The sequence below is a fragment of the Phyllostomus hastatus genome, unplaced genomic scaffold (assembly GCF_019186645.2).
Source record: "Phyllostomus hastatus isolate PE091 unplaced genomic scaffold, TTU_PhHast_1.1 phas_scaffold_501, whole genome shotgun sequence".
NCBI lineage: Eukaryota > Metazoa > Chordata > Mammalia > Chiroptera > Phyllostomidae > Phyllostomus > Phyllostomus hastatus.
Window position 1 is genome coordinate 43,397,790 of NW_025334033.1, and position 26,779 is coordinate 43,424,568.

At 37.4% G+C, this 26,779-nt stretch overlaps 1 protein-coding gene across 4 annotated transcripts; it reads left to right on the forward strand.

Moving 5' to 3' along the window:
• Positions 1–123: 123 nt before the first annotated feature.
• Positions 124–26,412, forward strand: ZBTB1 (zinc finger and BTB domain containing 1). 4 transcript variants are annotated; one of them, XM_045822488.1, is made up of 3 exons: positions 124–854; positions 15,331–17,246; positions 24,425–26,412. In XM_045822488.1, exons 2-3 carry the CDS (start codon positions 15,349–15,351, stop codon positions 24,459–24,461), a joined length of 1,935 nt encoding a protein of 644 aa, XP_045678444.1. In that variant the 5' UTR covers positions 124–854; positions 15,331–15,348; the 3' UTR covers positions 24,462–26,412. The 4 variants fall into 4 exon arrangements, with proteins under 4 accessions (XP_045678444.1, XP_045678442.1, XP_045678441.1 ...); XM_045822486.1 differs by lacking the exon at positions 24,425–26,412 and adding an exon at positions 13,884–13,937 and having other exon boundaries at positions 15,331–20,946; XM_045822487.1 differs by lacking the exons at positions 124–854; positions 24,425–26,412 and adding exons at positions 2,987–3,028; positions 13,884–13,937 and having other exon boundaries at positions 15,331–20,946.
• The last annotated feature ends 367 nt before the right edge of the window (positions 26,413–26,779 follow it).

The following is a 26,779-nucleotide window of genomic DNA, read 5'->3' on the forward strand; positions in this document are numbered from 1 at the left end:
CCTTCAGTTCGGGAATGGGGGTGGGGAAGGATGCGCCCGCGTGTTCAAAGGGAGAGTGATGAGGGCGCGGGGCCAGGGAAACTAAGCCACGAGAGCCTAGCGGGGTGGGGCATGGTGGGGGAAGTGACTCAAGGCCAGAAGCCGACCGGCCCATGGAGGGCAGGGTCAGGGAAGCGTGAGGAATGGGCGACCCTGAACTTATTGGCCACGTCCAGGGTTGGACGAGGTTGCCGGTGCCCTCAGAACGCCTAGGGCAAACCGCGAAGGAGGGCCCAGCTGCTGGGTCCTCCCGGGCAGGGGTCTGACATCGGGACAGTGTGGGAAAGCAGCATCTAGCCCTTGGGGAGTCGGAAGGAGCCCAGTCCCATCCAGCTGTGCAAACGAGAGGAGGAGGTCCCAAGCCTACCCTTGGGAGAGGGGCAAGAGGGGTGGTCAAGCCGCCGCCGAGCCGGCCCCCGCGGTGCGGGTTGCGCCAGTCTCCTCAGAGCCCGACGCAGAAACTTGTAACAAACAGGCGACCGCGGGTGCCCCTAGCAGCCAGCGGCGGAGTGGGTGGGCGGGCGAGAGGGAGGGGAAGGCTGGCGGACGCCGCAGCGAACTGGTGGGCAGACCCGGAGTCGCCGCGTAAGCGGGGCCGGCTCAGTGCGGTGCGGCAGGCGCGGCTGTGCGGCAGCGGAAGTCCTTTGTTGCAGCACAGTCCCTGGCAGAGCCAGAACCTCTCCGCGCAGCCCAGCCCGAGCGCCGCGCTTCGCCGCCACTGCAGCTCGCAGCCCCTTCGCCTCCGCCCGCCTTTCCCTGGCTGATTTGCCTTAAACTCCCTAAAATCTCCGCAACCTCGGTTCCCGCTGCGGCCGGTGAGTATTTGCCAGTTGTGAGACTATTTGCGCAACTTTGGCCCGCGCCCGAGGGCGGCGGGCCTCGGGGCCTGGCGGAGTGCGGGGTCGGAACGGCGCCGACCCGTGCGGGGAGCCGGAGCGCAGCGGACACGCTGCGAGGACCCGGAGACTGGCCGCTACCCCGCCGCCTGCTCGATCCCGCCGCCAGCCGGCGCGTCTGGTCCGCGACGTGCGGCCTCTCTGGGTCGGAGGAGAAGCCCCCGCGGAGAGTAGTTCCCACATCATTTACCTTCTTTTCCCTTTCTTTCTCTACCTTTATTTTTTTTTGAAGGGGGGGCTGGGAGGGGAGGTGTAGACGGAAGGCGGGAGGACCCGGTTGATTGACGTGCCCAGAGCCCGCTTCTCTCAACTTACAGCTGCGGCTCCTCGGCGGGTGGGAGGGGGGAAGTGTCCCGGAGCCCGAGGCCGCAGACTTGGGCGCGCTCCGAGGGAGGAGGCGTAAGAGCCGTGCAAATTCTTGCCACGCTCTTTCCCACCCCCTCTTGCCGGCACACAAGCTTTTTGTTCAGTAGAAAGTGGTAGGTCTCGAGTTTGGGAATTTTCTGTGGAAAAGATAGCTTTCCTGGGAAAAAGTGTTTTCGCTTCCAGTGGTGGGCGCTTACTAGAAGTTCTGTTAGTGTTCGGTAAAAGTGTTGGATGTAGATCGGGAGTCGTTACCACTAAAATATGTAGGCTTGGGTCTGAGCTCAGTCTCCTTCCCACTCCCCCGTTCTGTCTAACCTACGCGTCTACACGATTTGAAAGGCTGACATGACATTTTCCAGATTAGGAGCGTCAGGGAGATGTTGGTGAAAGTCCTTGACGTTTTCTGGAGACAGTAGAGCATTGGTATGTGTGTAATGAGACTTCTAAATCAGCGTAGTTAGGCACGCGCAGATTCTCCCCTGGCCTAAGTGTATTTCCATACAGTATCACGGCAGGAAAATTATTTCAGGAAGAATTTTCCCTTTGACCCTCGAACCCAAGGAGGTCCCACTCTTTTTTTTTTTAGGAGACTTAGAATCGGTTTCTTGAGTTGAAGTTTAAGCCATTCTGGAACAGAGTTGATGAAGGATGCAGTTCTTATGATAATTTCAAAGCAGTCATTGCCTTCTCCTTTGAAACTGAAATTAGATCTGTGAAACTTTTATCAGTGCAAATGGATATGATGAGAATTGGGATGCAAAAAAAGATGAAATGAAGGAGGACTGGCCATCAGAACCTCAAAACTTTCCTTTTGAATCACTTGCTGGATAGCTGATGAAGTCTCAATAACTGAAATAGCTTTGGGAACTAGACGGTGGCTTCATCATGTCAAACACAGAAAATTGAAACATGGAGATGAAGTGCTTTTCCGAAGATTAATAAAGGCAATATGCAGTAGAGCCTTCAAATGACATCTTATATTCATTTGAAAAGCAGTTTCTCTATTATGATCAAATTTCCATCTTATAGAATAACTCGGGTTGAGCCATCTGTCTTGAAGCCTTTCTATTCTTCCCATTCCAATATAGTAGCCTCTTATGGGGTGGAGGTGTGGGGGAGCTTGTAAGAGAACAGAGAAACCATGTCTAACCAGGACCTTAGCAGAGCATGAACACAGTCTCAGCCTCTTCCTCCTGACCTTGTGTTTTGATTTTGCTTTAACACCTAAATTTTTGTGCTTTAGCACCATTTCCCATTCTAATGTGCAGGAGAAAAGAAGCACCTGCCTTCAGGCCTCTCCTCCTCCATCCAGGAAAAAGCGCTAAGCTTTTGCTATTAACCTTCTGTCCAAAAGGGAGGGAAACCATTTGGGAGAAAATACATAAAATTTACCATAATTTTTGTTTTTAAGCTACAATATGTTGTCTTCCCCCCAAATCGAGGTATACTTGAAAAACAATTGCTTGAGAGGTCACTTGGGTCTCTATAGGATGTTTTCTCCTGATATTTTCCTCTTGTGCTAATATCTCTTACCATGAAATATTGAAATTACTTTGTTATTTATTGTTACAGACTTTTTAAAAAGATTTTATTTATTTTTTAGAGAGAGGGGATGGAGAAAAACATGGAAGTTAGAGAAACATCGACTGGTTGCCTCTCGCACTCCCCCAACTGGGGACCTGGCGGGCCTGCAACCCAGGCATGTGCGTTGACTGGGAGTCAAACCAGTGAGTGACCTTTCTGTTCTCAGGCGGAGCTCAAATCATTTAGCCATACTAGCCAGGGCAATTCTTATATTCTTAAGTGAACCAAATTAAAAGTGATTCATGCGCCTTTTTTCTCAAAGTGGAAATGCTTTATTATAAAATCCATGCTCTTTGTAAGAATTCAACCTACATAAAATATAAAAATGAAAGTTGCTCTGACTCCCACTCCCCAGAGATAATCACTGGTAGCAGTCAATTCCTTGTGTAAAATGAGAGAAGGCAAGATTTGATCGTTAGGGGTGCTGTTGTGTATGGCTCGCTCTGCCTGGAGATGGCCTGTCAGATTCATGGGCTCGTGTTCTCTGTTCACCACTCAGGTTGGTGAGCATTGACCAGGTAGAGGAAAGGGAAATGTTTTACATTGGACTGATTTGGAATTCTGGGATTAAGTAACAGATGTGAGAGATTAAATATAACAGGGCTGCTATTTTAGGTGTGTCCTAATGAAGTACTGTACCTTGGTGGGCTAGTGCTAGTTCTCACGCTATTTTAATGTTGATGTCCAGCCTTTCATGGGTTGATTTATACCAGCCAAACTCACTGAAATCAAATAAAACCCTCAAATGATAAAGAGTGTCATAATTTATAGTTGGAAAGAAGTGGGTATCCTTGCCATGAAGACCACTGTCACGATATCCCTGTGCTGATGTGGGAGGAGGGGTTCCTGTATCCAGAGGTAGTATGCCAATCAAGGAGAGGAAATTAGAGGGATTAATGACTGTGGTTTTCAGATGTGCCGGGGAAGGAGATAGTACATATTTAAGATAGTTTTGTAACTATATATTGTGACTGTGTGGTAACTACAAGTGATCTTATTGAAAATACAGAATCACTTATTATTTAGCCCAGTATATTCATGAAGGATGAGCTGTGAAGTAGTTTGATTTTCTGAAAACAAAGCCCCGCAATAGTACATAGATGTTTAGTCACAACATTGGTTATTTGAGGATGTTGGGGACATGGATGTTTTTTACACTCCTCTGCTTTGAGTTTAAAATGATTTTCAAAATAAAATTGAAAAATTAAAGAATTAAATCACCAACCAGATTTTCTGTTCGTTTTCTGAAATGTACATAATTCTTTTTAGAGGACAATGAAGAGCTCTATCCTCCATTAAGTTTTTAATACTAAGGAAGGGCTTGCCCTCATGGGCAGTGGGAGTCAGCAGATGGAAGAGGAGGTGGGGAAGGGGCAGGCATTCTGCTTGCCATATGGGGCAGTATGAGAATGGAGTGATTCTGAGAGGCCTACAATGTTCATTCCAAAGGGACACTTGAGTTAATTGTCATTTCTAGAGTGTTGTCTAGTTTATAAAAATAAGCTTAGGGGTCTGAATCAAAAGAGAGTTTGAGTCTTATCTTCTAATTATAATATGAGCATTTGATATCAACTACTGGACCTGTTTCCTCATTTAAAAATGAGATTAAGCTCTGGCTAGTGTAGGTCAGTGGAATGAGCGTGGGCTGTGAACGAAACAGTTGCCAGTTCGATTCCCAGTCAGGGCACATGCCTGGGTTGTGGGCCAGGTCCCCAGTACCGGGGTCACATGAGGCAATCACACACTGATGTTTCTCTTCCTCTCTTTTTCCCGCCCTTCCCCTCTCTCTAAAAATAAATAAAACCCTATAAATAAATAAATAAATAAATAAATAAATAAATAAATAAATGGGTTAATAAAACTACGTACCTCAGGGTGGTTATGAGAATAAGTTGTATACTGTATGGGAAATTGCTTTGTAAGTTTTTGGTCACTATAGGGTAGGGCAGAAGTAGCTTTGCAGTTGTTCATATGGGAAAATAATACAATAATTAATAAGTAATACTACAAGCCCTAGCCAGGTAGATCAGTTGGTTAGAGCATCATCCCAATATGCCATGGTTGTGGGTTCAATCCCTGGTCAGGGCACACAAAAGAAGCAACCAACCAATGAATGCATAAGTAGTGGAACAACAAATCAATGTTTGTCTCCCTCTCAGATTGAAAAAAAAAAAAAAAAAGCCCTGGCTGGTGTGGCTCAGTGGACTGAGTGCCAGCCTGTGAACCAAAGGGTCAATGATTCAATTCCCAGTCAGGGCACATGCCTGGGTTGTGGGCCAGGTCCCCCAGTAGGGGGTGTGCCCAAGAGGCAACCACACATTGATCTTTCCCTCTCTTTTGCTCTCACTTCCTCTCTCTAAAAATAGTAAAATCTTTTTTAAAAAGATAGTATAAATAAATAATACAAGAATAAACTCCCATGTTTCACATACAATTATAAACCTACTTTCCCCCCACCCTTTGTGTAAAAGTTGCCATGATTGAAATAATGCAAAAAAAAAAACTTACCTAGTTCAACATTTATTTATTCAAAAACTGATCAAACATAAACCAAATATCAGCCAACTGTTAAAGAGATTCAGGGATACAGTGATGACTAAGACAGTGCTCTGATCTCAAGGAGCTTACAGCAAAGCAGGGAAGCCACATAATTATAATCCCCTGCCATGAGTGTGGCGATAGATATAGCATCCCACATTGGATGATACATTATTTGTCACCCTGTAGTGGTAGGTACAGGCTGCTTTAGAAGCACAGAAGAAGGGCATCTGCCTCACCCTGGGATCAGAAAAAACTTCCTGAAGAGAATGAACTGGATGTGGAAAAAGTTCTAAGCAAAGGGAATAGCGTGTATGAAATCATGAAGACTTTGTGGTGTTAGGTGCTTTAGGATGAGGGGGATCTTAATTCTTAAACAGATTTAAGGCTTTAAAGTGTAATTAAGTGTCTTAGAATGAGCATAGTTTTTGTGATACTCTATTGGTTTCATTTCATTGAGTCAATTAGATAAAAATGTGAAGTTTTCAGGGTTTTGGTTAGAATTAAACATTTTAAAAATCAGAGCTGTAAAATTCGAAACAATACAATAAAAAATACATGCATATCTGCTGAAAGAAGGAAATGGGTAGGACTTCCCACTGTCACTGAGCTGCTTCGCCAGTTATTCATTCAGCAGCTTTTACTGAATACATGTCGTTGCTGAGAAACACAACCTAAATCCTTGCCTTTAAGTTGCTCATAATCTAGAGGGGAGACCAACACATAGAAAATTGTGGTAGCTGATTCTTATTTATCACTTTTAACCCTGTGACAGACACTGCCTTACAGTAAGTCTAAAGATGACCATCCCCATCCTCAGATGAGAACTGAGGCACAAGTTGGTGAAGCAGTCTGCTTAGGGCCACACCTAACAAGTGGTAGAGTCAGAGTTTGAACCCAGGCTTTGATACCCACTTTACGTTGCTGCTCTGATGATTAAAATAAGTGTGATAAGTACAAAATGAGATAATACAGAATAATACCAAAACCTAAAAGAGTGGGAGAGAGGTGTTATAGAAGGCTTTCTGTAGGAAGTGATAAACTGATCATTAAATGACATATGGGAGATTCAGACTAATCAGCATGACTAAAAATGGAGGTAAAAAAATATACGAAGAAATGGGGAGGGCTGGGGAGAGAAGCAGTTTTATATTTGTCTTTTATGCTTGAACATGAAGTTTGAAGCAGGAAGTAGACAAATAAGACTAGACTGGTGGGCGCAGAGAGATTTGTATGCCTTGCTAAGGAGTTTGTGCTTTTTAGCCTAAGGGTATGTGAAGGGAACTGTAGAGGGTTTGAGCAAAAGAGTGATAGGGTCTGGTTTTCTTCGTGAGTCCTCTGAACATGAGGGACCAGTTAGAGAGCCTGTTGTAATAACTCAGAAGTGATGATAGAGGCCTTAGGAGTTCAGGGAAGGTAGGGATGGAACAGAGACAGATCCGAGAAGTATTTAATGAGAAAAATTGGCAAGACTTAATTATGAGGAAGGAGTCCCAGATGACTTCCAAGTAGCCTGGGTGATTAGTGCATCGTGGTGCCAGCTAAGATAGAGAATACTGGTAGAGGAGCAGTTTTAGGTGGGTCCCAAAGTCACAGAATGAGTACTTTGGAATAGATAGTTCCACAAAGTGAACTTTAAGAATACGAATGCCACATGCAGAAAGGGACTTTTAGTGAAGCTGCTTTTTTGCTGAGAAGCTTACTGACTGTTCACATAATGCCCTCTGGTGGTCAGAAGATGCCATGTTGTTTCTTTAGAATGAACGGATCAAAACTATCTGATTTAATCCTATAAAAACTTGGATTAAACACTTTTCTTCTTCCACTACTAGAGGGAGAGAGAGAGAGAGAGATATTCCAGAAGCCTCCATGTTTCCTTTGCTTTCTGTGTAGATTAATTAATTTTCTAGACCCATAATGCAGCTGAACTACAGAAACATCTCACAAGTAATGGGGTGCCCTGGGCTGAAGCAAAAGACTAAGGTAATCTGTTGCTTATCTGCAATTGAAATAGATGAAACAAAGTGCAGGAATTAAAACTTTATCTTACTCATAGAACACTTTCCTGTGTCCCCTCAGAAAATTATTTATGTAGATTCAGTTTCAATGAGTTTTTGTCTTAATTTTATGACCCATTAACAGATTGAAATGGTGACAGCAAGTTTAGCACACCTCTTAGAAGTGACATCTGTGACTCGACACACATGGAGACAGAAAAATAGTGACCCAACAAACCACAAACTCCAAAAGCATAGCAGTCTCAGGCCATTATGTAGTTGCAAACAACCCTTGAAAATTTGAATAGTTCCTGTATTTCAATAAAACATAATTGAAGCAGAGGAGAAAACAGGCAGCCAAGTGTGCTGTACTTGGGAGCTGCAGTTTGAATAGTAGGAAGAGCACTAGGCCAGGATTAAGGAGTCCAAGGTCCTGTCCTGCCAGCCACCAAAACTAGACAGGACTTGAAAATGTATCACTCAACCTCTTAGCACCTCAGTTTGTTTTCTCACCCATAAAGCTGCAAGTCGAAGTTCTGAGCTCTTCATAAAATTCTATGAACTATGTCCACAATGATGACATCAATATTTAAGAAAATTGTGTTTGAAAAGAAAAAAATTTTTGTCATCTCTAATTTATACAGGAGTCCTATGAGAAGTATGATTATCTGTATTTTATAGATGAGAAAAGTAGGCTTAGAAGGGAAAGATACTTAGTGGTAGAGCTGGTATTCATATCCATTGGTGTCTGCTTCCTGGGCTCTTAGTTAATACTTTCACTTAACAAGCATGCATTAAGAGCCAGCCATGTGGGAAGAGTGTGATAAGCACAGGGAACAAACACAAAGGCCATCGAGCCTCGTTCATCCCTGTCCTTGAGAGTTCAGTTAGGCACTGCTGTACAGTACCTCTGTTAGTGCTAATGATATAAATAATACGACAGCACATTAGGGTTTTTAAAGATTTTAGCATGTGAGCATAGAACTCAACCACCATTTATAGCATTGTTTCTATGGAAATATGTGTTTTGAGATCCAAATAACTAACTTAAAATAAACTTTTAGAGCATAACTCAATTATAATTTCAGAACTTCCTGTATTGCTTGGGCTGGGTATCTCAGTTGGTTAGAACATCCTCCCGATACCCCAAGGTTGCAGGTTGAATTCTGGTCAGGGCACATACGAGAATCAACCAATGAGTGCATGAATGAGTGGAACAACAAATCAATGTTTTTCTCTTTCTCTCCATCTCCCTTCCTCTAAAATCAATCAATAAAATTTTTTTTTACAAATAGAACTTCCTGTATGTACAGTCTAATAACCAGTCATTTTTCTAAAGTTGACAATACCTATCATTTAGGTGCTTTGAAGTAAAACCTTTTATCTTTGGGAGCCTCTACAACTGGTTCTCCCTGGAAATTTCTAGGGGAAAACCTAAAGAATTTAATTAAAATTTAGAAATGTGATTGTGTACCCTGGAAAATGGTATTCTAGGAGAGAATTTTACTGAGGTGACTTTATCTTTATAGGCGGCAAAATTGTTAAGGCCATTATCTCAGGCTGAAGAGTCATATTGTATGTGTTCTAAACTTACGAAGTCCTCTGTAGCCTTAGGAAGGTTATATAACGTTGTATGCCTATTCTCTTATTTGAAAAATGGGTCTTAAAACATCACCTCCTACCTCCTTTGTAGGGTTTGTTATAAGGATTAAATGATACAATTTTATACATATTTACTGCATGCATACTGTATATAATACATATATGATATGCACACACATTTTCTTAGACTAGAGCCTGGTACATCATCAAGAGTAAGGCCAGTAAAACAAACCTGCCTTCCTTGCTCTTACATTTTCAAGCTTTGTTTGTGCTGCTCTGTACTTCTCCCCAATTATTCACATATACACATACAGATTGCTGAAATGCCTTTTCCTTTGGTTTCTTTTTTCTTTTTTTTAAAGTATATTTTATTGATTATGCTATTACAGTTGTCCCACTTTTTTTCTTCCCTTTATCCCCCTCCACCCTGCACCTCTCTTTCTCTTGTTCTTTATTCTACTCATTCACCAAGCCTTCACTGAAATTCTACATCCTTCCCCAAACCTACTTTTCTAGTATAATTCATGCCTTTTTCTTTTGAAACTCTTGCTGAACTTCTATTCAATATAGTTTACTACGTAATTATTCTCAGATTGTTTCATGGTTTAAAATTTAGTCCCTATATATAATTAGCTCTGTTGTATGCCATCCTTCTTCACCCTCTACTTCAGTGTTCTATGCAGCATAAGTAACAATGTAGCTGTTCAATACATTCTGATACTCTGAATTATAAACATGAGAGAATCCTTTCATTACATTTCAGGTTTCTTAAAAAGCTAATCTGTAGCTCTCAAATCCATGTACATACATTCAATAAGAAATACATACAAGGAATTGAATACACACACACATATATTTAAAGGTCCAGAGGTAATTTTTAGTAGTCCAGAGACCAGCATGCTCATTGAGTGTGATGCTAGGCTCTGCCGTAGACTCACTGAGGCTGTGCAAATTGTCCTCACGGGCCTTTCTAATGCAAGTCTGACACACATTAGAAAGTGATTATTTGCCTTATAGACAGGTAAATAGTTTAAGTTACTTCTTCATCCACTTTATTTTTTTTTAAGATTTTATTTATTCATTCCTAGAGACAGGTGAAGGGAAGGAGAAAGAGAGGGAGAGAAACATCAATGTGTAGTTGCCTCTCTCGCACCTGCTACTGTGGACCCAGCTTGCAATCCAGGCATGTGCTCTGACTGGGAATTGAACTGGCAACCCCTTAGTTCACAGGCCAGCAAGCCACACCATCCAGGGCAGTTCATCCACTTTATATGCTTATTTATAGACCCTTAAATTATCATTTGATTAAGGGTAGGTCAGAAGGGCATCCAGCAAAACTTTTTTTCCAATTTAAGAGATTTAGCAATGAAGGAAAAGTATTTTTGAAATCTTACTATGTCAGTGAGAATTTACTGAAATAGCTTACACAATATAATTTAGAGAACATGTCTACTGGATAAGACTAGGTGCAAATATACGGATAAAATCATATTATAGATAGAGTTCAGATGGAGGTAGTCACAAGTACAAGAGCACCTGGCCAATAAGCCCTGTGTTAAGGACTCATGCACCGTCCTTGTATTCTTTGAGAAGGGCACATGCACTGCCTAGTACAAAGTAATGTGTAGTAACTACTGTACGGTGGCTAGTTTCCATCTGAGTGGTCAGGAGTCCTAGTACCTACTTTACCAGTTAACTGTACCTTTGATACATTATTCAGCAGCCACAGATCTTTGCCCTTCTATGAAATAAGAATTTGGACTAGATTAGATCTCTTTATGTTGTAAACGTCTATGAATATCTAAATTGCATAGTGTGCTTGGTGACTGTTTTTAAATTCGAGATGAGGTGGTAAACTTTCTCAAACTAAATTTTTAAAAAATCCAGTATAAAATTTTTATATCACCTAACTCCTTATCCTTCCTGGAGAGCTGTATGCACACTGGGTATCCTATCCTTAGGCAATCTCTTTGGCTTTAGATTTCACTTGAAGTTTCTGCTCTTAGTCCCATACCCTTGGCTTCTGGCTGTAATAAATTTGTTCTACTAGTGATGAAGCTAGTGACACAAACAAAAGCAGTCACCAATTTCAGTTATAAAAACAAAAACAATTGAAATATAGTCCTTTTCAAAACTATTTATAAGCTTTACTGTAACAAAGCTTATTAAGTTTTTTTGGTAGCATTATTAAGGATATCAAAATCTTGAAAAGAGCAAACTTCTTTGGGAATTTGAGTGAAATTTATTATTTAATTAATAAAGTTTTAAAGCAAAAATCATTCTCAAGAGATAACAAGCTGAAAGTCTCAAAGCAATTTAGACCCCTCAACTTGAACTCCCTCCAGTTCCCCTTCTTTTTTGGTGTTAAGCGTTCTTAAAGCTTTTCTGAATGAGGTGTAACATGAACAGAGTTTCTGGTACTAATATGTGAATGATTGCTTTTTAAAAGTCAATCTACCTAAAATTGTTTTTACTCAGAACTTGGACATTTGCATAATGACATTGATGAAACTACGGTTCTAGGTTAGCCTCAAAGCCGTAGTATTAGCATTAATTTTAGACTCAGTACTTGTTCAGCTTCCGCCTCTATGAGAGGGAGATTGAAATAGACATACAGAGGCAGTGAGATTCATACTCAGGCCTGTCTGACCCAGACCCCTCATTCTTTCCACCACAGCACAATGCCTTCTTCCACAGAGTAGGCACTTTACTGAGAGAACATGTTGAATGAAGTCAGTAATGTAGAAAAAGTAAAAATTCTTGTGCATTATGTATCCTTGCGATTATAGAATACCCATGCTGTTGCCGACTCTCAGTACTTTATACAGTGTCTGGGACACCAAAATATTCAATAAATATTTGTTGAATTAATAAGTGTGTATTAAAGTGCTGTTGATGCTCTTGTTTTAGTATTTTGTTTGTGTTAACACTGAATGTATGCATTTTCACTAATTTGATTGCAACTATAGCTACAGATGTGCCTGTTACACTTGGTCTTCTGTGTAGTCGCATTCATTTTGGTTACTGACCATAAAACTGCTTTTCATTTAAATTCGAAGGGCCCATGGGACCTTTAAGCGCTTCCTGTCATTATTTTAAGCACAGGATATTTAAAACCTGAAAGTTTTTACAGATTAACTGCTGACTTTTGTGCTGCTGGACTTCTGTTTCAAAGGAAACTAAAGCCTATTTAGTCAAACTTAACTCCTGATAGTTGACAGAAGCATCACAGCCACACCGTTGCCACAATAACTTCCATTAATTATTACATGCCAAGCACTGTACATTGTATACATTGCTTCTATGAATCCTCATGTTCGATATATTATTTGAGTAATTATGATCCCCACCTCGACAGTTCAAGAAACTTGGGGTCAATGAGAATAAACAAGTACCCAAGGCAGCAAATTCTAGATTGGAACTCAGATCTGTCCCATCTAAAGCCTGTGCTCTTCTCACTGTACCATACTGTCCTCAACAATATTTGTCCTTGCTTCCACACAGTGCATTCATTATCCTTTGGATGAGTTTGTTTCATTTTTAAGCAACTCTTACTACTAGAAAACATTTTTTAAGATAATAGACATCCCTCTGCCTCTTCCTCTTGGATTTATTATTCATTAAAAGTCTCTCTGAATCCTACAAAAATGCCTGGAGACCTAGAAATTTCATCCTACATAAAATTGGCTTGGGGTGAAACTTTTCTCATTTTCTTCTACAGTTTTCATTCATATAGTTTTTAAAGATTGCATAAAGTGAATTTTAGGATGTGGATTCATCTTTGTTCACTAACAGTTCCCTTATAACCAGGCATTTCAAATGATAAATAACACATTGATGAAAATCTATGTACACAGATTGCTTTTTACATTTAGGTACGTACTGAACATGATCCCTCATGGTTCTGGCATAGATACCTGAGTCACAAAATGTTGAAATATTGTACCTACTTGAAATACCTGATCTAGCTTATAGAAAAGGCACAGTGGTTGCAGTTTCAAGAAGGCAGTACTCATTATAAACCACCTTCATTTCAACAATAGTTTCGTATTCAGCAACTCTATCTGTAGGCAGGAAAAAGGAGGCAGGATGACTCTTTAGGTAGTAGGGAAAAGGGAAGGAGTATGTAATCCACCTGATTTGTGACAAACAGATTAAAAAGCAAGTGAAGTAAGTAAACTTAGAGACTGTCTTAATTATTAAAAGGATTGAAGGGTTTGGAAACTGAAGAGTGAACATTTTATTTCTGTGAACAGCTTGTTAAATGTTCTTTTTATGTTCAAATTGCGTAGGAACTTGTTTTTTGGTAGAAAACATTCTGAAGTTTTATGTATACAGATTTAAAATTGAGACTGAAATTGGATCTTATTTTAGCTGTGTAATATGATAGATAAGCACTTCTAGTGCTTTTAATATTTTCTTTTCCTATCTTTTTTATCCAAAGTCAACTCTCTACATTAAAAATATTTATAGTGGCCCTGGCTGGTGTGGCTCAGTGGATTGAATGCTGGCCTATGAACCAAAGGGTCACCGGTTTGATTCCCAGTCTAGGAAACATGCCTGGGTTGTGGGCCAGATCCCCAGTAGGGAGGGGGCATGCAAGAGGCAGCCACACATTGATGTTTCTCTCCCTCCCTTTCTCTCTCCCTTCCCCTCTCTAAAATGAATAAATAAAATTTTTTAAAAATAAAAATACTTATAATGTCTACCATATGTTGTTAAGTAAAAAAAAAACTAGTTGCAGAAAATAATGTATTATGATACCATTTAGATTTAAAAAACAAATACACAGCAAAAGCAAAACTATGTGCCTGGCATATAGTAGGTACTCAATATTTGCTGACTTTGTATGTATCCATAGAAACTGATCTGAAGATATATAATCCAGAGTGTTTGAAGAGGTATGCAGCCTAAGGTGTGTTTTTATTCTATGTATTTTTACATTTTAATTTTTTGCAGTGAATATGTGTTACTTTTGTGAACTTTTTTAAAACAATCCAAAAATTAAGAAAAATGTATAATCTATGGAGAAACATCTTCTTCCCAAATAGATCCCTTTCTTTATACACTAAAGTATATATCGAGCAATAAAAGACAGCTATATTCTGACTCTACAGAATTATTCTCCTATATAAGGAAAAAGAAAGCAGTGATCAAACCTATTTGCTTGGTGTCATTTCCATTTAATTTAAAAAAAATAAATTTAAAAATAAAAATGTTCTAAGGAAATTTTCAAACATACAAAAATAGAATTATACTTGTCTCCCAGCTTCAATAGTTATCAGCATATGGCCAATCTTGTATCATCTGTAGCCCCACACCCAAACCACTGTATTATTTTTAGGCATATTTTAGATACATCATTTCATCTGTAAACATATCAGTATGTATATCTAAAAGGTCAGGAGTTTTTTTTTTAACAAAATGGAAATGTCCTTATCACATTTAAAAATGAGCAATAATTCCTGCCCTGGCTAGTGTGGTTCTGTGGATTGAGTGCCAGCCTGCCAACCAAAGGTTCGCCGGTTCGATTCCCAGTCAGGGCACATGCCTAGGTTGTTGTCCAGGCCAGATCTCCAGTAAGGGGCATGTGAGAGGCAACCACACATTAATGTCCCTTTCTTCCTTCCCCTCTGCCTAAAATAAATAAAATCTTAAAAAATAAAAAAATAGCCCTGGTGGGTGTAGCTCAGTGGACTGAGCGTGGGCTGCCAACCAAAGGGTCACCAGTTCGATTCCCAGTTAAGGGCACATGCCTGGGTTGTGGGCCAGGTCCCCATTAGGGGACATGTGAGAGGCAACCACACGTTGATGTTTCTCCCTCTCTTTCTTCTTCCCTTCTCTCTAAAGATAAATGAATAAAGTCTTTTTAAAAAATAAAAATTACAATGAGCAATAATTCCTTTTATCCATCATCTAAGAGGTTTTTAATATTCAAGTTGCTATTTTATTTACTTTCATTATTTATATACTTTAAGTATTTTTAAGCTTGCATCTTTTTTCCTTTCAAATTTAATATACATTTTTCCACGTAGAGTTGTAATGAAACCAAAATGATGATTTTTTTTGCTTGTGATGCTTTTGCTTGTATTTCTTGAAATCAAAATGAGTAGTTTGAGTAAATGGCTGGGTATCTTCTAATTTAAAAAATGACTCAGGTGTATATTACTGACTTTTTCTACATTGTAATCGAAGACTATTCAGACCTTGATTGCAATAGCAAAGTCACAAATTGTGATCATAATTATTCTTTTGTTGAAGTGCTTTTCTGACATCTTGTCTGACTGTAATATTTTTGTTTTACATAGGTCTCTAATCCATAGAAGATGGCAAAGCCCAGCCACAGCAGCTACGTCCTTCAGCAGCTAAACAACCAAAGGGAGTGGGGCTTTCTCTGTGACTGTTGTATTGCAATTGATGACATTTACTTTCAAGCGCACAAAGCTGTGCTAGCTGCTTGTAGCTCCTATTTTAGAATGTTTTTCATGAACCATCAGCATAGTACTGCGCAACTGAATCTCAGCAACATGAAAATTAGTGCTGAGTGTTTTGATCTCATTTTGCAATTTATGTATTTAGGGAAAATTATGACAGCTCCCTCCAGTTTTGAGCAATTTAAAGTGGCGATGAATTACCTACAGCTGTACAACGTTCCCGACTGCTTAGAAGACATACAGGACGCAGATTGTTCTAGTTCAAAATGTTCATCTTCCGCTTCTAGCAAACAGAACAGCAAAATGATATTTGGGGTAAGAATGTATGAAGATACTGTGGCTAGAAATGGCAATGAATCCAATAGGTGGTGTGCAGAGCCAAGTTCAACAGTAAATACACCACATAACAGAGAGCCTGATGAAGAGTCTTTACAATTGGGTAATTTTCCTGAACCACTATTTGATGTATGTAAAAAAAGCTCTGTGTCCAAATTATCTACTCCAAAAGAACGTGTGTCACGACGCTTTGGACGAAGTTTTACCTGTGATAGTTGTGGATTTGGCTTTAGCTGTGAAAAATTATTAGATGAGCACGTGCTAACCTGTACTAACAGACATTCATACCAAAACACGAGATCCTACCACAGAATAGTAGACGTTAGAGATGGAAAAGATGGTAGTATCAAGGCTGAATTTGGTGAAAAGGATTCTTCTAAGACGTTTTCTGCACAGACTGAAAAATACAGAGGAGACACAAGCCAGGCTGCTGATGATTCAACTTCAACCACTGGAAGCAGAAAGAGTAGCACAGTGGAGTCTGAACTAGCCAGTGAAGAAAAAAGCAGAGCTGCTGAGAGGAAAAGAATCATTATCAAGATGGAGCCAGAAGACATTCCTACAGATGAACTGAAAGACTTCAACATTATTAAAGTTACTGATAAAGATTGTAATGAATCCACTGACAATGATGAGTTAGAAGATGAACCTGAAGAGCCATTTTATAGATATTATGTCGAAGAAGATGTGAGTATTAAAAAGAGTAGTAGGAAAACTCTAAAACCTCGGATGTCAATAAACGCTGATGAAAGAGGTGGTTTAGAAAATATGAGGCCTCCTAACAACAGTAGTCCAGTACAAGAAGATACTGAAAATGCATCTTGTGAGCTGTGTGGACTCACAATAACTGAGGAGGACTTGTCATCTCATTACTTAGCCAAACACATCGAAAATATCTGTGCATGTGGTAAATGTGGACAAATACTTGTGAAGGGTAGACAGCTCCAGGAACATGCTCAGAGATGTGGAGAACCCCAAGATCTGACAATGAATGGGTTAGGAAATACTGAGGAGAAAATGGACATGGAAGAGAATCCTGATGAGCAGTCTGAAATAAGAGATATGTTTGTTGAAATGTTGGATGATTTTAGGGACAATCATTTCCAGATAAACAGTATCCAAAAAAAGCAGTTATTTAAACATTCTGCCTGCCCTTTTCGGTGTCCTAATTGTGGCCAGCGTTTTGAAACTGAAAATCTAGTGGTTGAACATATGTCTAGCTGCCTAGACCAAGATATGTTTAAGAGTGCCATCATGGAAGAAAATGAAAGAGATCACAGACGAAAGCATTTTTGTAATCTCTGTGGAAAAGGATTTTATCAGCGATGTCACCTAAGAGAACACTATACTGTTCATACGAAGGAAAAACAGTTTGTGTGCCAGACATGTGGAAAGCAGTTTTTAAGAGAACGTCAGTTGCGACTGCACAATGATATGCACAAAGGCATGGCCAGGTATGTCTGTTCCATTTGTGATCAAGGCAACTTCAGAAAACATGACCATGTACGGCATATGATTTCTCATTTATCTGCTGGTGAGACTATATGCCAGGTCTGCTTTCAGATATTCCCAAATAATGAACAGTTGGAACAGCACATGGATGTTCACCTGTATACATGTGGAATATGTGGAGCAAAATTTAATTTGAGGAAAGATATGAGATCACATTATAATGCCAAGCATTTGAAAAGAACATAAGTCATTTTCTACTGTGCTAATGTTTAGTTGATAGCAGGCAAAACACCAAAGCAAAGGATATGAGCTATTTAGAAACTGATTTTCTAAGATGAATTGTTGGAAAAATTCAAGGCCCTTTAAATATTTTTGTCTAGGATCTTAAGTATCTATATTTTAGGTGTTATTAAATGTTTATCACTTTTGTTTTAATAGAATTCTTTGTTTTTAGTTTGTTTTAGCTATGATTAAAATTACTTTTAAATGTAGACTACAAGTGGTTGTTACCCCTTTAATGACTATTAAACTTTAGTTTCGTATCAATAAGGTGATGACTTCACTATTTCTACTTTTTGTCAAGGTTATTCTGTGAAATTTTAAACCCAACATTATTGGCCATTTCTGTTTAAATTTTTAAAAGATTTAAGCTTATTAGTAATTTGAAGCTATCCCATTCACTTTTAGCTTTTTTTTTTCCTTTTGGCAAGTTAAACAGTGATTTAGCCACTGTTTATTCTTCCTTCTTATCAGTGAAATTCATATTCTTATTAGGCAGGTTAGGTGCACCGAATCTAACCTTGAAAGTTGACATGGGCTCAAACTTGGCCTAAAAAGATGGATGGACCTAAGGAAATTCCTATAAATAAGTATTTTCCTATAATTGATAAAATATTATCATTTAATAATCACATTTAAAACTTATATTAAGTGTAAAACCCAATGACTTTACCCCATTTGAGAAATTCATGGGGACAAGTCGTTTTGTTTTGTGATATTAAATTTAACTATGATAGTTAATTAAAAAGACATATCTTGTATTCATTTAAAATAATTTAAAATATTTTGATTCTAAAGTGTGTTAGTTTATCAATTATTTTTGTTTATATAAATAGATTTTAATAGTTCTCTAGGAATATGACATCTAAAGGAAAATGATTTTTTACCTTTAAAATTACATACTTTTGGAACTTTGAGATTTGAGAAAGCTGCCATGTATATTGATAAAGCTAATAAAATAAAGAAACCAATTACAAATCTGGTTGTTCTATAAAAGTAGAGTGTGCAAAAAAATGTCTTGTGTTTTATACTATTTAAGATTTGAAGGAAATGTGTTGTGGCAAATTGGAGTTTATCACCATGCTTTATTATTTTTTCTGTAAAGGACTACAAAAATTGAGGACTATAATATAATCACAGAGCATATAAATGGAAATAGTTTATCATTTTTTTAGTTAAAGTAGTATTGCTGTTAGTTGTTGCTGACACAGGGTCTACATGAATTACATGTGAATCAAAACACTGGCAAACTGACCCGCCAATAAACACAACTATTGAATAGAATGCCTTTCAATGTGAATTACTTGCATTGTAATACCCTTCTCATAATGAAAGGGATTTTAGATAACTCCCATATTTAAAAGTATAATTTTGTGATTATGAACAGCATTGCTCTTTTTTACATCAGATTTTTAAGATATGCAAGTTATATTTTTTGTATACAACCTGAGTAAAAGAACAAATTGCCGAGAGAATTGAGAGATCACTGACTAGCACAGATTTAGTTGACAAAGAAGTATTAGAGCACAGTGTGAGCTCAGAGATTTGTGGGGAGACCTTGAGGTGTTAAGAACAGTAATAGTACAGGAGCTGTGCAGTATTAAAATAATGGGAAGTAAAGATGAGGGAAATACATAAAAAAATAAATGATTTTTTTTAAAAAGCCACACAGCAGAAAAAGTGATTCATGTTAGTCTTAGCTACAGTAGTTTAGCAAGTAATTAAATCTGAAATTCAACTTATAATAATGAAATATGCTACATACATTACTGATAGGAACCTGATAGAAGTTCTGTAACAAACCCAGAGACCATCAGAGAGGTAAGATAAACCAAGTTTCCAAATTACATAGTATCATAGTAATAGTAAACATAATTTTCTTTGGGGCTACTGTTTTTTACATGACCCTCATCAAAATGTATTGCAGTGGCTTTCCCACCATTAAAAACGGTTCTTTCTAAATACTGCCACCACTACCAATCCATTTCCCAGAGGATTGTCTCTATTCCATTAGGAAAGGGGACTTAATTTAGTGTTTTGACATGGACTAATAGCCAACCATTAGCAAGCAAATATATAAACATTAAACATAATATCTAATTTTACATAACTGAGATGTTTATAGTTTCACAAAGCCACACCTCAATGATCTTGTTTTCTCCCAGTCTCATGTTATACACGACACACACCTTTTGTTTTGGAACTAGCTACAGGCCAGCATTGGCTTCTTTAAATGTAATGTGCAGTTTTCCCAGTTAAGACAGAGTTCATTTAAAGGCTACTTGCCTTTTAAAATCAGGAAGAATGAAAAATATCCAACACTTCTGTCCAGCCTAGCTTCTTCATTTATTTTTCCCTCTCCTGGGCCGGAGTTACAGCTCTGTAGCTTGCTATTGTATTGCTTCGCACCTTCTTCCAGTGCTGTGAAGACAAGGAATCAAAGTTATGGAAGCTTGTGTGCTCCTCCTGCCTTTATAATTTGATCAGTCTCCAAATTTTAAAATGAAAGGAAAATCTAGGTAGATATGTGTGCAGTCTTGTTCCTCTTTCTGTCTTGAAACAGTCTTGCTTAAAAGGTCTTTTGTTCTCTAGCAAGAAATTCTGGAGGAAGTGGAATCAGTGCCTCACAAGCATGCTGTGAATTACAGTGCAACTCAGATGTTTATAATTCTTTAGTAAACAGGATTAGGAATCTCAGAGATTAATAAAGGACAATCAAGTAGCAGTAGATGAGAACTCAGTCTCATATTTATTTGGAGAAATGCCTTATCACGTAAGTAAAATGGTACATGGTTAATGTTTAATGTGTAAAGTTTGAGTGCAGACAAAAATTAGAAGGATTACAAGCGCTACTTATAAAAATAAAAGAATTAAAATAAGGAGTTTGCTAGGGCACTCCAAGTACCAATATAAAAGGAAACTAATAGACTGACCTGAAAAATCATTTAAGTAACAGTTGAGAGCAAAAATATGAACAAGATATAAAAGCTGAATAAAAGAACTTGAAATTTTTTGAGATGAGTAAAGATTGAAGTAATATGATAGGTTTAAATACTTTGATTAAAGTAATTCAATTAGAGCTATAGAATGCCTAATGAAACATTTACTATGAACATACCAAGGATATGCCCAAATATTTGATATATCAACTTTTATATTCTGAAAAAGTGGAAAGAGAGGCTGGTGGTGGTTGGCAACCTTTTCCTCATTTAAAACAATACTTGTTTCTCTGAATCACTTGTTAAGGAACTTCCACATTTAACAGATCTCCAGAAAATCCCTCAAAGAACCAGTGTAATGGCTGTATTGAACAAAACTTGTGATTGTTGTTAAAAACTTAATCAGTATCAACCAAAAGAAAAATAACTCAAATCTGTATGTGCACACATAGTGAGAATAAAGAAATTTGATCTTTTTTATTAATTTAAAATGAGTTTTATGAGTTAAAATTCTTTTTTTTCCATTAATTTACTTTGATCAGATCCTCATCTTTCCTCACCACCCCCACCTCCTGTGTAACAAGTGCTTCACAGTGGTAAATGCTATTGCTCTGCAGGCACCCTAGCATTACCAAGGCCTAGGATTCCAGGGTCCTGAAAAGCTCTGTGGGAACATATGCTAATGGAATGTCTCCCATCTCCTTAATATCTGAGGTGCAGTGAATGGAGGGGTACCAGGATGAATGCCAGGGAGCTGAAAAAGAAAGTTATATTTGGTATTAAGAAGTTGAAGCTGCAGACCAGATTGGGAAACCCATGATCCATCCATCCTAGGACTCTCACTAGCAATCCTTGCATCCATTTAGTTAGCACTCTTTCTACTCTGCTCTATGATTTACATATGTAATTTTAATTAATCCTCACAGCCTTATGAGGTAAGTATCATTCTGATTTTCCAGATGGGGACTGAGGTTCAGAGAGACTATTTTTTTCCCAAAACCACACAGAAACATAATACTAGAATTGGAATTTGAACCTAGACCTATCTGATTTCTACATTCCTATATTTAACCACTAAGCTACATACTCCACCTACCAAGAAATAAAGGAAGGGCCTTTTCAGCCTAGGAACACATGTGATAAAGCTTCTAGAGACTGTACTTCTTGTTCATCACCTGTCATCTGCGGTGCCTGGTAAGGTAGCTGGTAATAGTGGGGAAAATATATCAGTCGAAAACAAAACTGTTTATTTGAACGGGTCATTCAGAATGATGTTTTGGAAATAAAGACTAAATACTGACATGTTTTCATTTTGCTTTATTTAACCTTAAAATATTTAGTAATATTGTCAGCAATTTTGGGGCCCATGGTAGTTTCTCAATTAAAAATTTATTTGAATTCAACTTTCATATTTCTACATCTGTGAACACCTCTCCCTCTCTTTTCCTTATTCCTGACCTTTATGTTTTACTCTCTCCCACCAGTCCTCATTTCCTTTTATTGGTTTTCAGACTGATGAATAACAAATCATTTGAAAATGTTCCCGAGAAAAATCAGAACCTTAGAATAACCAGTTTCCTCTTTCTGCCTTCACAGATAATGTGGATAAAGAATTTTTCACTTCTTTGTAAAAAACAAAATGAAATCCCTAATTACCATATTGTGATTGATTTGATTAAAGTTTATAGAGCAATCTAAAAACAAAAGTTCGTTTTTCGAGCCATTTGTAATTCAATTTACAAAAACAACAAAACAACCTATGGCTTTCTAGTGTAAACTTAAAAAGTCTTACTCCTGCCCTGACTCGTGTGGCTCAGTGGGTTGGGTATTGTCCCACAATCCGAAAGGTTGCCAGTTTGGGGTTGTGGGCCAGGTCCACAGTCCGGGGTGATGGAGAAGCAATGCACAGATGTCTCGCACATTGTTGTTTCTTTCCCTCTTTCTCCTTCTCTTCCCCTCTCTCCAAAAGTAAGTAAATAAAGTCTTTAAAAAAGAAAGTAAGTCTTCAAAAAGTCCTACTTGTAAAAGAAATGAGATAATTGCCATATACAACAGCTGTATATCCACCCACCCTAACCTACCAGGAAACTTGAAATAAATGAACATTTAATGGTTTAAGTGAAGGCTTCCTCCCAGCTAAATCTAATTTTAACTTGATGCATCTATTGTCTGATTTCTATGGCCTTTTCAATAGATTTTACTAATATGTTAAATCTTTTTTTTTCTTTTTTTTTAAAGATTTTATTTATTTATTTTTAGGGATGGAAGGGAGAGAGAGAGAGAGAGAGAGAAACATCAATGTGCGGTTGCTGGGGGCTATGGCCTGCAACCCAGGAATGTACCCTGGCTGGGAATCGAACCTGGGACACTTTGGTTCCCAGCCTGCGCTCAATCCACTGAGCTACGCCAGCCAGGGCCCTAATATGTTAAATCTTTTAATAATCTGTTATCTAAATTTTATTAATTTAGAAGAATGGGTTAATGTCTATATAATGATTTAGGTGGCCCCTTTTTATGGCCTGTCAAACTCAAGTACATATTACTCAGTACATGAGGAGAGTCTTATACTAAAGTCAGATGAAATTTAGCTACTTAAAAAATTATGCTTGCAAGAGGTAAAAAATGCAGATTTAGAAAGTTGGTAAATATTAATGACAACCGCAGCTTGTAAATTCATGCTAATTTCAAACCAATTTAATACCACCTGCATATTTATATGTCATACTTACTTGACTTTAGTATGAAGAGGTTTAAATCCTATTTAAGTTGTTCCTTTATTATATTCAGGAGAACCAAGTCATTGAGATTCATTAATGATAGCTGTTCAACCTTTCTATCAAAATCCACTGTAGATCACTAGGGGGCAGGACACCATTATAGTTTCTCATTATCTTGCTGACAAATGAAGATGGTTATAAAGATTGTAACTCAGTACTTGGCTCTGAATTTAATGTATCAGTGTACTAATTGTCATGATAATAAGACATTACAGGAAACTAGGATCAAAGGATGACCTCCCAAAAAGCAAAGGACATGATTTTATTTGAGTCAGGGATATTTTATATGAGAAAATTTATTTTGTCCTCTGTCCTTACCTATTTGAGAAAGGAATAGAGTTACCTAGATAGCCTATGAATTCCCTAGTTAAACTTTTAAAAGTTACTATGTTTTTTAGTCTACTTAAAGCAATTGCTTGTACCAGAATCAGCAGAGCTTATTTTTAGATGAGAGAAATAATTCTAAGCATACAGATTATGGAAGTTATCTCTTCTTTCAAATGCTTATGTGTTCCCTGATTGTAGGGTGGGGTGGGGGATATTTTAAGAGACAATCTTTTTAAAAAAATTAAGGCGAAGCGTTGCTGCCAAAAAATTCTACCCAGAATCACAGGGGCAGGTTAGGAGAGCATGAATTTAGGAATTTGAAGGAAAACTCTGTGTGTGTATTTTATTTTCATTTACAAACTGTATGCAGTAGTTTCTATTTGAAGAAAACCACTTGGTGTTTGACTTTTAAATTTGTTGGATATATAACATCTTTGAACCAGATTTGCCATTAATAAAGTACATTGTAAAATTTTCTTTGAATGAAAACACTTAAGTGTTTCTTCCTTCCCTACTTTTGTCTGCCTGGCTGATATATTTTTTTATGTTACATATTTATATGCCCTATCCATTCTAGTTTAGATCATGCAAGAGGGAAAAAAAGTGTCCCTATAGTTGAAGAATTATTTGAATAATAACACCTTATATTTAAAGGATATAATGAGTTACATTGGGGAAGAAAGTAAATAAGTTGAAGTTCTAGGAACTATGCTTCTGTTTCCACTCTTGTTCTATTAATAATGTGCTGGCCTGATGCCAAAAGCCATGAAATTATGACCTAAGACGTATGTTGTATCTTGTAGAGCAGTTAATTTGTAATATTATTTTTCTTGAGTTTTGTCTTTTTCTGTGTGGCAGTGGTGAAATAGGGCCTTCTAAACCTCTGGAGAAGTGAGATCTGAATTTGGAGAGGACATGGGGAAGAATCAGTCTTCAACAGATAATCTTTAAGTCCAGACCCAGGAATATCAGATCTGAAGTGACACCATCTTTTCTGTCTTCCTGACAAACCTCATCAGACCCAAAAGTTCCAGTTGCAAGCATCCAAGAAAATTCAGTGAACATCACTTTGAAATCAATTTGTTGTGACAAAATTGATTCATGGTGACTCTCCTAGTATTTGTGGAAAATCTGCTAAAGAAAAGTAGAACATTCATAAGACATCAGTGGGAAAAGCTACACTAAAATGAAACTATATGCTAATTATTTTCAAGAGTCCCTTTTAAAAGGCTTGTTAGGCTACTATAAATAGAGATAATCACATAAATGTGTAAATTTTAAACAATCTGAATCAGAGTTTATATATTATGAAATGCATTTAGACAATTTTAAAAGTTATACAATAAAATCTGTGTAGAGCATAAATAAAAAATGGGTACAGAAACAAACCAATATTTTAACAAGATAATCTAGTTACTCACTGTAATGTAACATTTGCTCTTCTTTATATATGTTACAAACTTGATTATTAATGTTAATGAAGTTCCCTTTTAAGTCTGGTAATGTGAAGGAAAAACAGAAGCAGTATTACTTTGTCAATAGTGGTAGATCTTCACAAATCACAGACAACCAAAAAGAGTATATTTTAAGACACATTATTTTCTTTTGAACTTAGCAATATAACCTAATAGGACAGAATGAGTTTCTGTTAAACATTTATTCTCAGGATTAATGTTTCTCAGTTTTCAAATTTCAAGATAAAATTCTACTAAGTATTGAAGAAAACAATGGTTAACATATTTTTAAAGCCCTTTCATAGGGGAATGAAATGTTTGGTGAAAATTTAACCTGGCTACAAATAACTTGATATATATGCTCATAGCACATTTCTTAACTATATGAATTCTTGTAGCCATATTATTTCCATATTGTGAGTATACTTGTAGTTTTACTTTTGATTAACTGTGTACCTAATTCATTATTATTATTGTTATTTGTCTTGTTTATTGTGCAATATCAAGATGTCATATTTTCAGAATTGTTTATGTTTTTATGCCTATTCAAATATTTTAATGTGTTGCACAAAGAGCTCTTAGACTATACATAATAGCATATCCAAAAATTGAGTAATTTAAAATCTCTAGCTATAAAATAGAATAACTTGAATATCCTTTCTAATAATTTGATTAACAAAAGTCAGAGAAAGTTGTCCTGACTGGTGTGGCTCTGTGGGTTGGGCATCATCCTGCAAACTGAAAGGTCACTGGTTTGACTCCCAGGTTTGACTCCTCAGTCAGGGCATGTGACTGGTTGCAGGCCAGATCCCCTGTTGGGAGTGTCTGAGACGCAATGGATCGATGTTTCTCTCGCACATACAGGTTTCTCTCCCTCTTGCCCTCCCTTCTCCTCTAAAAATAAATATATATATTTTTTAAATCAGAGAAAGTTAATTACAATGATAGTGGGTGAGAAGGGAAAAGAAATCCACTAGAGATTTCAAATTCATATGAATTCAACTGCTTTAAAATAAAACAAGTTTAGAAAACTAAAGTGTTAGTTCCTAAAAAAAGTCAAAACTAAAATTAATCTCTTGGAAGTATGAGGAAACCTAAAGAAATATAGATTTCCAGCAAATAAGAAACATATAAGAATATTACCAATAATTAAAGGTGCCAGATCAATAAAGACTCAATAATTTTAATCGGTGGAATTAGATTCACAAAAGAGATTAAATTTTGACTGTACTAAAATACAAATGTAATGAAGAATAAATTATATAAATATCTTCTATAATGTGATTGTTTTCTGTACATTAATATAAAATGGAGTTTATTGGGTCACATAGAGAACTTTTGTTACATTTTTAATCCATTGCTTTTACCTAATAAAATTTCCTCCTCTATATTCAGAAGTTAAACTGTCTGTATATTACTTTTATTTATACTTTATTTTTCAACCTGGATCTTTAAAAAAAATTATGTCTGAAAAGTTATCAATTCCTTCCATTCTCTGATACCAAATCCTGAGCAGCTTCAGAAATACACAAAGAGAATTAACTGAAATTATTATTGCCAAATCCTGTTCTCTTTTAATATACAATTACTGGAAAACTATTATTTCATGGCAAACACAGATGGCAACAAATTAATTAGTTTTCTTTATAATATAAAAAGAAACTATAAAGATCCACTGACACAGTATTTAGCTCTTTCAAAGAGTTGGTTGGTTCATTTCTCAAAATAATAATTTATTCATAGAAATAACTTCCTAACC